Source organism: Pseudophryne corroboree, chromosome 1 (assembly GCF_028390025.1).
Source record: "Pseudophryne corroboree isolate aPseCor3 chromosome 1, aPseCor3.hap2, whole genome shotgun sequence".
Taxonomy (NCBI): domain Eukaryota; kingdom Metazoa; phylum Chordata; class Amphibia; order Anura; family Myobatrachidae; genus Pseudophryne; species Pseudophryne corroboree.
In genome coordinates this window covers 482270107-482283594 of record NC_086444.1, presented here as the reverse complement: position 1 = coordinate 482283594, position 13488 = coordinate 482270107, and the positions used below count along the sequence as shown (strand labels likewise).

The window sequence follows — 13488 nt, the reverse complement described above, 5'->3', positions numbered from 1 at the left end:
GAAGGTTTAAAATCTTATTTTCTCTAACGTCCTAGAGGATGCTGGGGACTCCGTAAGGACCATTGGGATTATACCAAAGCTCCCAAACGGGCGGGAGAGTGCGGATGACTCTGCAGCACCGATTGAGCAAACAGGAGGTCCTCCTCAGCCAGGGTATCAAACTTATAGAACTTTGCAAAGGAGTTTGAACCCGACCAAATAGTAGCTCGGAACAGCTGTAGCGCCGAGACACCTCGGGCAGCCGCCCAAGAAGAGCCCACCTTCCTAGTGGAATGGGCCTTGACCGATTTAGGTAACGGCAATCCCGCCATAGAATGCGCCTGCTGAATCGTGTTACAGCCCAGCGAGCAAGTCTACTTTGAAGCAGGGGCACCAATGTTGTTGGTTGCATACATGACAAACAGTGCTTCTGTTTTTCTGACTGTAGCCGATCTGGCCACGTAACTTTTCAAAGCCCTGACCACATCAAGGGACTCGGGATCCTCCAAGTCACGCGTAGCCACAGGCACTACAATAGTTCATATGAAAGGATGAAACCACTTTTTGCAGGAATTGAGGACAATTCCGCTCTATCCATATGGAAAACCAGATAGGGGCTTTTATGTGATAAAGCCACTAACTCCGACACTCGCCTAGCCGAAGCCAAGGCTAATAACATGACCACCTTCCAAGTGAGATTTTTCAACTCCACCGTTTTAAGTGGTTCAAACCAGTGTGACATAATGAAACTTAAGACCACGTTAAGGTCCCAAGGCGTCACCGGAGGTACAAAAGGAGGCTGAATATGCAGTACTCCCTTCACAAAAGTTTGTACTTTAGGGACAAAGGCCAATTCCTTTTGAAAGAAAATGGATAAGGCCGAAATCTGAACCTTCAGAGATCCTAATTTTAGGCCGAAATTCACTCCAGTTTGCAGGAAGTGAAGGAAACGTCCCAGATGGAATTCTTCCGTAGGAGCATTCCTGGCCTCACACCAAGAAACATATTTTCGCCATATACGGTGATAATGTTTAGCTGTCATGTCCTTCCTAGCCTTTATTAGCGTAGGAATGACCTCATCCGGAATACCCTTATCCGCTAGGATTTGGCGTTCAACCGCCATGCCGTCCAACGCAGCCGCGGTAAGTCTTGGAATAGACATGGCCCCTGTTGCAACCGGTCCTGTCTTAGAGGAAGAGGCCACAGATCTTCTGTGAGCATTTCCTGCAGATCCTGATACCAGGTCCTTCGTGGCCAATCTGGAACAATGAGGATTGTTCTCATTCCTCTCCCTAATACCATTCTCAACCCCTTGGGTATGAGAGGAAGAGGGGGAAATACATAGACCGACTGGAACACCCACGGTGTCACTAGGGCATCTACAGCTACTGCCTGAGGGTCTCTTGACCTGGTGCAATACCTCTGTAGCTTCTCGTTGAGGCAGGACGCCATCATGTCTATCTGTGGTAGTTCCCACTGACTTGCAATCTGTGCGAAGGCTTCCTAAAGAAGTACTCTCTTGGATGCAGGTCGTGTTTGCTGAGGAAGTCTGCTTCTCAGTTATCCACTACCGGAATGAACTGCTGAAAATGAGCTTACATGATTTTCCGCCCAGCGGAGAATCCTGGTGGCTTCTGCCATTTCCACTCTGCTCTTTGTGCCGCCTTGGCAGTTTACATGAGCCACTGTGGTGATGTTGTCTGACTGGATCAGAACCGGTAGGTCGCGAAGCAATGTATTCGCTTGCCGAAGGGCGTTGTATATGGCCCTCAGCTCCAGGATGTTGATTTGCATACAAGTTTTTTTTTTTTTTTTTTAACTTGACCCAAAGATCTTGGAAGTTTCATCCCTGTGTGACTGCTCCCCCACCTCGGAGGCTCGCGTCCGTGGCTACCAGAATCCAGTCCTGGATGGCGAACCTGCGACCCTGCAGAAGGTGAACACTGTGCAGCCACCATTGGAGAGACACCCTGGCCCTAGGGGACAGAGTGATTAACTGATGCATCTGTAGATGTGATCCAGACCACTTGTTCCGTAGATCCCATAGGAAAGTCCTCGCATGGAACCTGCCGAAGGGAATGGCCCCGTAAGATGCCACCATCTTTCCCAGGACCCAAGTGCAGTGATGCACTGACACCTGTTTTTGCTTTAGTAGGTGTTTTACCAGAGTCATTAGTTCCTGTGCCTTCTCTATCGGAAGATAAACCCATTTCTGGTCCGTATTCAGAATCATACCCAAGAAGGGCAGACGAGACATAGGAACCAACTGTGACTTCGGGATATTGAGAATCCAGCCGAGTTGCTGTGACACCTTCAGCGAAGGTGACACGCTGTTCAACAACTGCTCTTTTGATCTCGCCCTTATTAGGATATCGTCCAAGTATGGGATAATTGTGACTCCTTGCTTGCGTAGGAGCACCATCATTTCCGCCAATTACCCTGAAATTGATAATGACAATACTGTACCGTAATACTCAGGTACGCCTGATGGGGTGGATAAATGGGAACATGAAGGTATGCAGCCTTTATGTCTAGATACACCATAAAATCCCCCCCCTTCCAGGCCGGCGATGATTGCTCTGAGCGATTCCACCTTGAATTTGGACCTTTTCAAGTATAGGTTCAGAGATTTTAATTTTAAAATAGGTCTGACGGAACCGTCCGGTTTCGGGACTACAGCAAAGGTTGAGTAATATCCCCTTCCTTGTTGAAGGAGGGGAACCTTGAGCACCACCTGTTGGAGATACAATGTGTGAATTGTATTTAATATTATCTCCCTTTCTGGGGGAGAAGCCGGTAGGGCCGATAAGGAAAACCGGCGAGGAAGCACCTCTTTTTTCGAATTCCAGCTTGTAACCCTGAGAAACAATTTCTATTGCCCAGGGATCCACCTGTGAGTGAACTCAGATGTGGCTGAAGAGCCGAAGACGTGCTCCCACTGGGGCGGACTCCCTTAGCGGAGCCCCAGCGTCATGCGGTGGATTTAGTAGAGGCCGGGGAGGACTTCTGTTCCTGGGAACTAGCTGTGCCCTGCGCCCTTACCTCTGGTAAGAAAGGACGCTCCTCGTACTTTCCTGTATTTCTGCGACCGAAAGGACTGCATTTGATAATGTCGTGCTTTCTTAGGCTGTGAGGGAATATAAGGCAAAAGATCAGATTTACCAGCTATAGCTGTGGAGACCAGGTCCGAGAGCCCTTCTCCACACAATTCCTCACCCTTGTAAGGTAAAACTTCCATATGCCTCTTTTAGTCGGCATCACCTGTCCATTGCATGTTCCACAGGACATGTCTAGTAGAAATCGACATAGCGTTGACTCTAGAACCCAGTAGACCAATGTCTCTTTGAGCATGTCATATATATAAGACCGCATCTTTTATATATCCTAGGGTCAATAACATGGTATCTTTATCTAGGGTTTCAAACTCCGCTGATAAGGTATCTGTCCCCGCTGCTACAGCGCTATAAACCCCTGCCGACACAATCGCCGGTCTGAGTAGTGTACCAGAATGTGTGTAAATGGACTTCAAAGTACTTTTCTGCATGCTATCCGCAGGATTCCTGAGGGTAGCTGTATCTTGGTATGTCAGCGCTACCTTTTTGGGTAAACGTGTCAACGCCTTGTCCACCCTAGGGGAGGATTCCCATCGTATCCTGGCCCTAGCAGGGAAAAGATACGCTATGAGAATTCTTTTGGGAAACTGCAGTTTCTTGTCTGGAGATTCACGCTCTTTTTCACACAATTCATTTGGATCATGAGAGGGGGGAAATGTTATCTCAGCTTTCTTCCCCTTAAACGTGTACCCTCGTGTCAGGGACAGATGGGTCATCAGTGATATGCAAAACATCTTTTATTACAATAATCATATATTGAATACTTTTTTGTCAGTTTTGGCTGTAACTTTGCATCATCGTAGTCGACACTGGAGTCAGACTCCGTGTCGGTATAAGTGTATATTATTTTGGATAGTGGGCGTTTTGAGACTCTGAAGGTCCCTGCGACATAGGGACAGACATGGGCAGATTCCCTGTCTGTTCTCTAATCTTTTGTGCAATAAATTTACCTCAGCACTTAATTCCACATATCCAGTCAGGTGTCGGCGTTGTCGATGGAAACACCACACACATTTGCTCCATCTCCTCCTTAGAAGAGCCTTTTACCTCAGACATTTCGACACACACGTACCGACACCACAAACTCAGGGAATCCTCTTATCTGAAGACAGTTCCCCCACAAGGCCCTTTGGAGAGACAGAGAGAGAGTATGCCAGCACACACCCAGCGCTAATACCTCAGGAAAAACACACAATGTGTTTACCCAGTAGCGCTGTAATAATATTATTTGCTGCCAATTTTGTGCCCCCCCCCCCCTCTCTCTGAAACCCCCTTTCACCGTGGATAAGCAGGGGAGAGTCCGGGGAGCTTCCTCTCAGCTGTGCTGTGGAGAAAATGGGGCTGGTGAGTGCTGAGGGAGAAGCCCCGCCCCCTCGGTGGCGGGCTTCTGTCCCGCTTAAATATAATAAAAACTGGCGGGGGCTCTTTATATATACAGTGGCTAGCTGTATATATATGACTTTTGCCAGAAATGAGGTTTATATTGCTGCCCAGGGCGCCCCCCCTGCGCCCTGCACCCTTACAGTGACCGGAGTGTGTGAGGTGTATGGGAGCAATGGCACACAGCTGCAATGCTGTTCGTTACCTCAGTGAAGATCATGAAGTCTTCTGCCGCCTCTGAAGTCTTCTTTTCTTCTCATACTCACCCGGCTTCTATCTTCCGGCTCTGCGAGGAGGACGGCGGCGCGGCTCTGGGACGGACGGAGAGGATGAAACCTGCGTACCAATCCCTCTGGAGCTAATGGTGTCCAGTAGCCTAAGAAACAGGACCTTGAAACTCAGAGAAGTAGGGCTGTTTCTCTCTCCTCAGTCCCTCGATGCAGGGAGTCTGTTGCCAGCAGTGCTCCCTGAAAATAAAAAACCTAACAAATATACTTTCATACAGGAAGCTCAGGAGAGCTCCCTGCAGTGCACCCATCTCCTCTGGGCACAGTATCAAACTGAGGTCTGGAGGAGGGGCATAGAGGGAGGAGCCAGTGCACACCCAGAGTCAAAGTCTTTCTTAAAGTGCCCATGTCTCCTGCGGAGCCCGTCTATCCCCATTGTCCTTACGGAGTCCCCAGCATCCTCTAGGACATTAGAGAAATCTATGTATTATCAGGATTCAGGTGGCAATGAAGCTGGTATGTACAGTATGTGGCCTTGGATGAGATATTGAAAAACAAAAAAGTACAAAAAAAGGAGTAATTACTTAACAAAGCCATGAGAGGACAATGTTGCATATGCAGCTGATCACAGAGATGGCGGTGATGGGATTTTTACAGTGGTAAAGCAAAGAGGGGTTAGAATGTGGAAGTGGTTTACATATGCAGGTGACATAAGGTTACGATCAGGGCAGTAACTTCAGAGTACACAGTGAAGAATGTATTCATTATGTGGCTAATTCAGACCTGATCGCTGCTGTGCGTTTTCGCCCAGCGGGCGATCAGGTCTGAACTGCGCATGCATATGCACCGCAATGCGCAGGAGCAACAGTCCGCAGCGATGGGATGGTGCGAAAAATCCAACCGTACCGGTGATCGCAAAAAGATTGGCAGGAAGAGGGCGTTTGTGGGTGGCAACTGACCGTTTTCAGGGAGTGTCCGGAAAACGCAGGAGGGACCCGCCGTTTTGTGGGAGGATTTGTGAAGTCAGCTCCGACCCCGATCATTGCAGCGGCTGAGTCTGTCCTGGGCTGTGCAGAGACTGCACAAACTTCTATTCGTGCAACTCTCCTGCACTTGTGATCGCACCCCTGCACAGCAAATTCCCCCTCCCCCTGTAGGCGGTGACTACCTGATCGCAGGGATGCAAAAAACGCAGCCTAGCGATCAGGTCTGAATTAGGCCCCATGTAACAGACATTGGAATGCATGCCTGCATATAATCTTTCAAGTAGTCTAGAGATGTGCTGGTAATGAGATATACAGCTGTTGTTTGCAGACTTGTAGTTTTTGTGGGTGTGACAGATATACACTAGTAGATAACACTTTCACTGTACAACAGACACATATGTATTGTGTTTTTTGTTTTCAAAAAAGAAACCTGATGAAGAATTAGATTCATACCATCTACTATTTTTTTTTAAACATGAATATGTCACCATTTCGATGAAGAACACACTAAATGTAGGATACTTAGTTTAAAAAAAAACAATTACAACACACTTGCCATCTAGGCATTTTTGGAAAAATACATCTGTAAATGATTATGGATCAATGGGTCTACAGTCAATAGGTCGACCATTATTAGTCAAAATGGACAAGGTGGACATGGAAAGAAGGTTGACATAGTAAAAAAGTAGACACGGGAAAGGTCGACACATAAATGAGGTTTTGGTTTTTTTAATAATGTTTTTGGTGTCGTTTTCTCTGTAACATGACCAGAAACCCCAATTAGTGCACCGCGCAAGGTGCCTCTCTGCGCTCAGCACAGGTTACTATTCCCAGTAGTAGTCCACGTGGATGGTAAAGTATGAAAGTTGAAAATAAAAATTATTAAAAAAATAATAATAATTCATGTCAACCTTTTCCTGTGTCCACCTAATGCATTTCAACTTTTTGGCCATGTCGACCAATAGCTGGTCGACCTATTGACTATCGACCTAACATATGGATACACTGTAAATAGAGCGATCAGAGCTGTGTTTAATTTAGATATCAACATATGAAAGCATAGTTACACAATATAGCATTTTTTATATTGAGATAAAAAGATATTGCAGTAACCTGCAATTATATTTGCGAGATAAGCAAAAGCACTTGATTGTTACTATAGGGTTCTATAGTAGACTATTCATTAGATACTCATTGGTAAATAAAAGGTATATGTAAAACTTAATTAAATATGACCATGTATTGTGACTATAAATGGTATAGAAATAATAATTAAGGCTGGGTACTTGTAATTGGACCGATTTTACATCCAATTTTCCTTGAGCCCAAAACATACGTACACACTGTCCAATATCGCATACGAATGAACGATATAGCTTATCATTTGGACGTATACAATTTATCGTTACTCTGTACTCTGCTGTAAAATGGATATTTAGTATCGTCTGGTCGTCCGGTTGGCCTTACACACTCCATAATCAGCACCAACCTACACATGAAATCAACTGGTTGGCCGTGCAGCATGGCAAAACAGAGGATGTCGCATATGACTCACGGGAGCTCACAATTGACGTACGCACTACTGTAGATGTAGATGATTTGTTGTTCCGATATGTCATATCATCCCTATACAACTATTGGATCTTGGTAGTACAACATAAAGCAGATAACAGTCTATGGCAGAGGTTCTCAAACGCGGTCCTCAAGGCACCCAATGGTCCACATTTTAAGTTTATCCATGCTTGAGCACAGGAAACTTAATTAGCACCTCAGTCAATTTGATTTAACTATCTGTGATGAGCAATGGATATATCTAAAACCTGGACCGATAGGGGTACCTTGAGGACTACGTTTGAGAACCTCTGGCCTATGGGGATTATGTAATAGATTGTGAGATTAAGGAAACAGCGGGATTTGAGTTAATTTGCAGTTAAATATAAAGCGGCAATGGGAAAGAGGGCTGATTTTGCCTTATGACGGATTGCCACCTTAAATGTAGTGGCAAACTCGCTGAAATACTGCCGATTCCGTAATCTCTGGATCTATTACATAACTCCCCATGTGTCTGCTTGAAGCTATTAAGAGGAGAATAAAGTACAGTATAACTAAAGCATCACTGAACCATCTCTGTGAAATATATTTATGAAGCATACTTACTTCATGAGGCCAGTGTTCTTTTTACTGAATGGTCCTATTATTTTGAACAGAAGTTCTACTGCTCCATTTTTGCCTAGGTACACAGCATTTACAGCTAAAATGAAGGAAATATAGTGAGGTTCAATAATAGTAACAATAGTATGTGCTTTTCTGAACAGAAGCAAAGATAACGGTCATTTAATAATTCAGGCAGAAGTGTTTATCTTAATAAATAGATCATGGGTTGCATATGTACGTATTTATTACTTTTTATTTATATAGGGTCACCATAATATGCAGTGCTTTACAGCAAATATTGTAATCTTTCCGATAATTTCCGGTCAGATTTTAGGACTAAATTCTACCACATAAGAGTATTCGCTTTGTCAGCAATTAACCTACAATTATGTCTTTGACGTGTGGGAAGATTACCCGGGAGAACATACACATTTTCCGCAGATAAGCACATAACCCCAGTGCAGTGAGGTAGCGATATGCGTTACTGTGCCACAATGTACATCATACTCCATATTTGCCAAGCAGCAATATACATTTTATTTTAATCCTCTATAAACTGGACCAAACACCGGTTTACATTTATATAAACCAGTGCTTCCCAAGTCCAATCCCAATATACTGATCTACTACAGTACATGGTTTTGGATTGTAAATAGAATAACCATGTTTTAGGCTTATTGGTAAAGGGGCATATGAAAATTAGCCGTGTGGCCTAATGTGGATTTCTGCTCGCACCCTCCTGAGTTGCAAACAGAAGTCCGTGGTATTTCTTTTTGCCCTTACTGCTGCCATTGTGATGGTGTTTACCCATAGCTCCAGGCACTTAACTCAGAACTTATGGGTTAACGCACATTAGCGGTATACCATGGGAGGAAATGAGCTAAAACTTGATTAGCTTTGGGCATTAAAGCTCGAGACTATCCTAATGTGGTGAGCCCCGCAGCTAATTGAATATGCCCCATAATATCCATTTACAAGTGTTTGTGAACTATATTTAGTCATATATACTAACTGGCAACCCTAGGTCACAATTGCTTCCCTTCCTATTAAGGACTTGGTAAAAAGATAGAACGTGTACACCACACAATGCACTTATGTAAGGCTGGCCACACACAAAGCAATGTGTGCAGCCGATGCGACGGAGCACTCGAGGGCCGACATATTGGGGTGTCCAAACACACGGGGCGATCCGGTGCCCGACCCCCCGCTATGCCGGCCTTCCTCCGCATAGAGCTGCATGGGATTGTCAGCCTGCCTTGTTGATCTTTTGAACAATGCTGAAAGATCAGCAATGCAGGCGGACGACATCATGTCCACACTTAGAACAATATAGCTGTTATATCGTTCCAATTCATCGGATCGGCAGCTATATCGTGCCGTGTGTGGGGGCCTTAAATGTCACACTGCACATTTGCTGTTGAAAAATCATAGAAGTTGTTACAAATCAAGAGTATGTGATCAGCTTGTTTAAGAGACGGTGGAGATGTGGTGTAGAAGTAAAGGCAAACGTCTCTGTAAGTAATTAAACTGAAATGTGGCGTATTACTTATGAACATAAAATCACCACTTCCTGGAAAGATATTATAAAGATATGCTTTGCTTATATGATGAGCTAACACGTGATGTTTAGTAACTGAAGCCTACAAAGAAATACAATTTTGTGTATTGTTAATGGTTACAGGCAAAGATAAGTCTAAACGGCATCCAGATGGTAGATATATTTAGGCACTTGGGGAGGGTTAGAGTTAGGCAGCCGGAGAAGACAGTTAGGGTCAGGCACTTGAAACAGGGTTAGAGTTAGGCTGCGCAAAGGGACGGTTAGGGTTAGGAACCAGAGGGAGGGGATAGTATTAGCGTTAAAATAACATCCACGTAGTGGATGCTGGGAACTCCGTAAGGACCATGGGGAATAGCTGCTCCGCAGGAGACTGGGCACAACTAAGAAAGATTTAGGACTACCTGGTGTGCACTGGCTCCTCCCTCTATGCCCCTCCTCCAGACCTCAGTTAGGAAACTGTGCCCGGAAGAGCTGACACAATAAGGAAAGGATTTTGGAATCCCGGGTAAGAATCATACCAGCCACACCAATCACACCGTACAACTCGTGATACTATACCCAGTTAACAGTATGAATAACAACTGAGCCTCACGAACAGATAACAATAACCCTTTAGTTAGGCAATAACTACATACAAGTATTGCAGACAATCCGCACTTGGGATGGGCGCCCAGCATCCACTACGGACTACGAGAAATAGATTTACCGGTGAGTAAAATCTTATTTTCTCTGACGTCCTAGTGGATGCTGGGAACTCCGTAAGGACCATGGGGATTATACCTAAGCTCCCAAACGGGCGGGAGAGTGCGGATGACTCTGCAGCACCGAATGAGCAAACTCAAGGTCCTCCTCAGCCAGGGTATCAAACTTGTAGAATTTAGCAAACGTGTTTGAACCCGACCAAGGAGCAGCTCGGCAAAGTTGTAAAGCCGAGACCCCTCGGGCAGCCGCCCAAGAAGAGCCCACTTTCCTCGTGGAATGGGCTTTTACAGATTTAGGATGCGGAAGTCCAGCCGCAGAATGTGCAAGTTGAATCGTACTACAGATCCAGCGAGCAATAGACTGCTTTGAAGCAGGAGCACCCAGCTTGTTGGGCGCATACAGGATAAACAGCGAGTCCGTTTTCCTGACTCCAGCCGTCCTGGAAACATAGATTTTCAGGGCCCTGACTACGTCCAGTAACTTGGAATCCTCCAAGTCCTTAGTAGCAGCAGGCACCACAATAGGTTGGTTAAAATGAAAAGCTGATACCACCTTAGGAAGAAATTGGGGACATGACAAAGCCGCCAATTCTGACACACGCCTGGCCGAAGCCAAGGCCAACAGCATGACCACGTGAGATATTTTAGTTCCACGGTTTTAAGTGGCTCAAACCAATGTGACTTAAGGAAATTCAACACCACGTTGAGATCCCAAGGTGCCACTGGAGGCACAAAAGGGGGCTGAATATGCAGCACTCCTTTAACAAACGTCTGAACTTCAGGCAGTGAAGCCAGTTCTTTTTTGGAAGAAAATCGACAGAGCCGAAATCTGGACCTTAATGGAACCCAATTTTAGGCCCATAGACACCCCTGACTGTAGAAAGTGCAGAAATCGACCCGCTGAAATTCCTCCGTTGGGGCCCTTCTGGCCTCACAGCACGAAACATATTTTCGCCATATGCGGTGATAATGGTTTGCGGTCACCTCCTTCCTAGCTTTAATCAGCGTAGGGATGACTTCCTCCGGAATGCCCTTTTCCTTCAGGATCCGGCGTTCAACCGCCATGCCGTCAAACGCAGCCGCGGTAAGTCTTGGAATAGACAGGGTCCCTGCAGCAGCAGGTCCTGTCTGAGCGGCAGAGGCCATGGGTCCTCTGAGATCATTTCTTGAAGTTCTGGGTACCAAGCTCTTCTTGGCCAATCCGGAACCACAAGTATAGTTCTTACTCCTCTCCTTCTTATTATTCTCAGTACCTTGGGTATGAGAGGCAGAGGAGGGAACACATAAACCGACTGGTACACCCACGGTGTCACTAGAGCATCCACAGCTATCGCCTGAGGGTCCCTTGACCTGGCGCAATATCTTTTTAGCTTTTTGTTGAGGCGGGACGCCATCATGTCCACCTGTGGCCTTTCCCAACGGTGTACAATCATTTGGAAGACTTCTGGATGAAGTCCCCACTCTCCCGGGTGGAGGTCGTGCCTGCTGAGGAAGTCTGCTTCCCAGTTGTCCACTCCCGGAATTAACACTGCTGACAGTGCTACCACATGATTTTCCGCCCATCGGAGAATCCTTGTGGCTTCTGCCATCGCCATCCTGCTTCTTGTGCCGCCCTAACGGTTTACATGGGCGACCGCCGTGATGTTGTCTGACTGGATCAGGACTGGCTGGTGTTGAAGCAGGGGTCTTGCCTGACTTAGGGCATTGTAAATGGCCCTTAGTTCCAGAATATTTATGTGTAGGGAAGTCTCCTGACTTGTCCATAGTCTTTGGAAATTTCTTCCCTGTGTGAATGCCCCCCAACCTCGAAGGCTGGCATCCGTGGTCACCAGGATCCAGTCCTGTATACCGAATCTGCGGCCCTCTAGAAGATGAGCACTCTGCAGCCACCACAGCAGCGACACCCTGGCCCTTGGAGACAGGGTTATCAGCTGATGCATCTGAAGATGCGACCCGGACCACTTGTCCAACAGATCCCACTGAAAGATCCTTGCATGGAACCTTCCGAATGGAATTGCTTCGTAAGAAGCCACCATCTTTCCCAGGACTCGCGTGCAGTGGTGCACCGACACCTGTTTTGGTTTTAGGAGGTCTCTGACTCGAGACGACAACTCCTTGGCCTTCTCCTCCGGGAGAAACACTTTTTTCTGCTCTGTGTCCAGAACCATCCCCAGGAACAGTAGACGCGTTGTAGGAACCAGCTGCGACTTTGGAATATTCAGGATCCAGCCGTGCTGTTGTAGCACTTCCCGAGCTAGTGCTACTCCGATCAACAACTGTTCCCTGGACCTCGCCTTTATAAGGAGATCGTCCAAGTACGGGATAATTAAAACTCCCTTTTTCCGAAGGAGTATCATCATTTCGGCCATTACCTTGGTAAATACCCTCGGTGCCGTGGACAGACCAAACGGCAACGTCTGGAATTGGTAATGACAGTCCTGTACCACAAATCTGAGGTACTCCTGGTGAGGAGGGTAAATGGGGACATGCAGGTAAGCATCCTTGATTTCCAGTGATACCATGTAATCCCCCTCGTCCAGGCTTGCAATCACCGCTCTGAGCGATTCCATCTTGAACTTGAACCTTCTTATATAAGTGTTCAAAGATTTTAAATTTAAAATGGGTCTCACCGAACCGTCCGGTTTCGGTACCACAAACATTGTGGAATAGTAACCCCGTCCTTGTTGAAGGAGGGGTACCTTGATTATCACCTGCTGAGAATACAGCTTGTGAATCGCCTCCAGCACTGCCTCCCTGTCCGGGGGAGCAGTCGGCAAGGCAGATTTGAGGAAACGGCGAGGGGGAGACGTCTCGAATTCCAGCTTGTACCCCTGAGATACTAACTGTAGAATCCAGGGATCCACCCGTGAACGAGCCCACTGGTTGCTGAAGTTCTTGAGACGGGCCCCCACCGTACCTGGCTCCGCCTGTGGAGCCCCAGCATCATGCGGTGCACTTAGAGGAAGCGGGGGAGGACTTTTGTTCCTGGGAACTGGCTGTATGTTGCAGCTTTTTCCCTCTACCTCTGCCTCTGGGCAGAAAGGACGCGCCTCTAACCCGCTTGCCTTTCAGGGGCCGAAAGGACTGTACCTGATAATACGGTGCTTTCTTTGGCTGTGAGGGAACATGGGGTAAAAATGCTGACTTCCCAGCTGTCGCTGTGGAAACGAGGTCCGAGAGACCATCCCCAAACAACTCCTCACCCTTGTAAGGCAAAACTTCCATGTGCCTTTTAGAATCTGCATCTCCTGTCCACTGCCGAGTCCACAATCCTCTCCTGGCAGAAATGGACATTGCGTTTATTTTAGATGCCAGCCGGCAAATATCCCTCTGTGCATCTCTCATGTATAAGACTGCGTCTTTAATATGCTCTACGGTTAGCAATATAGT

At 46.6% G+C, this 13488-nt stretch overlaps 1 protein-coding gene across 4 annotated transcripts in view; it reads right to left on the bottom strand.

Moving 5' to 3' along the window:
• AGTPBP1 (ATP/GTP binding carboxypeptidase 1) overlaps positions 1-13488 on the bottom strand; it is a 455468-nt gene that overhangs the window by 260318 nt on the left and 181662 nt on the right. For all 4 annotated transcript variants that reach the window (XM_063913782.1, XM_063913781.1, XM_063913783.1 and 1 more), the window contains one exon: positions 7843-7936. In XM_063913782.1, the coding sequence (XP_063769852.1) occupies positions 7843-7936 (94 nt within the window). The remainder of the gene's footprint in view (positions 1-7842; positions 7937-13488) is intronic.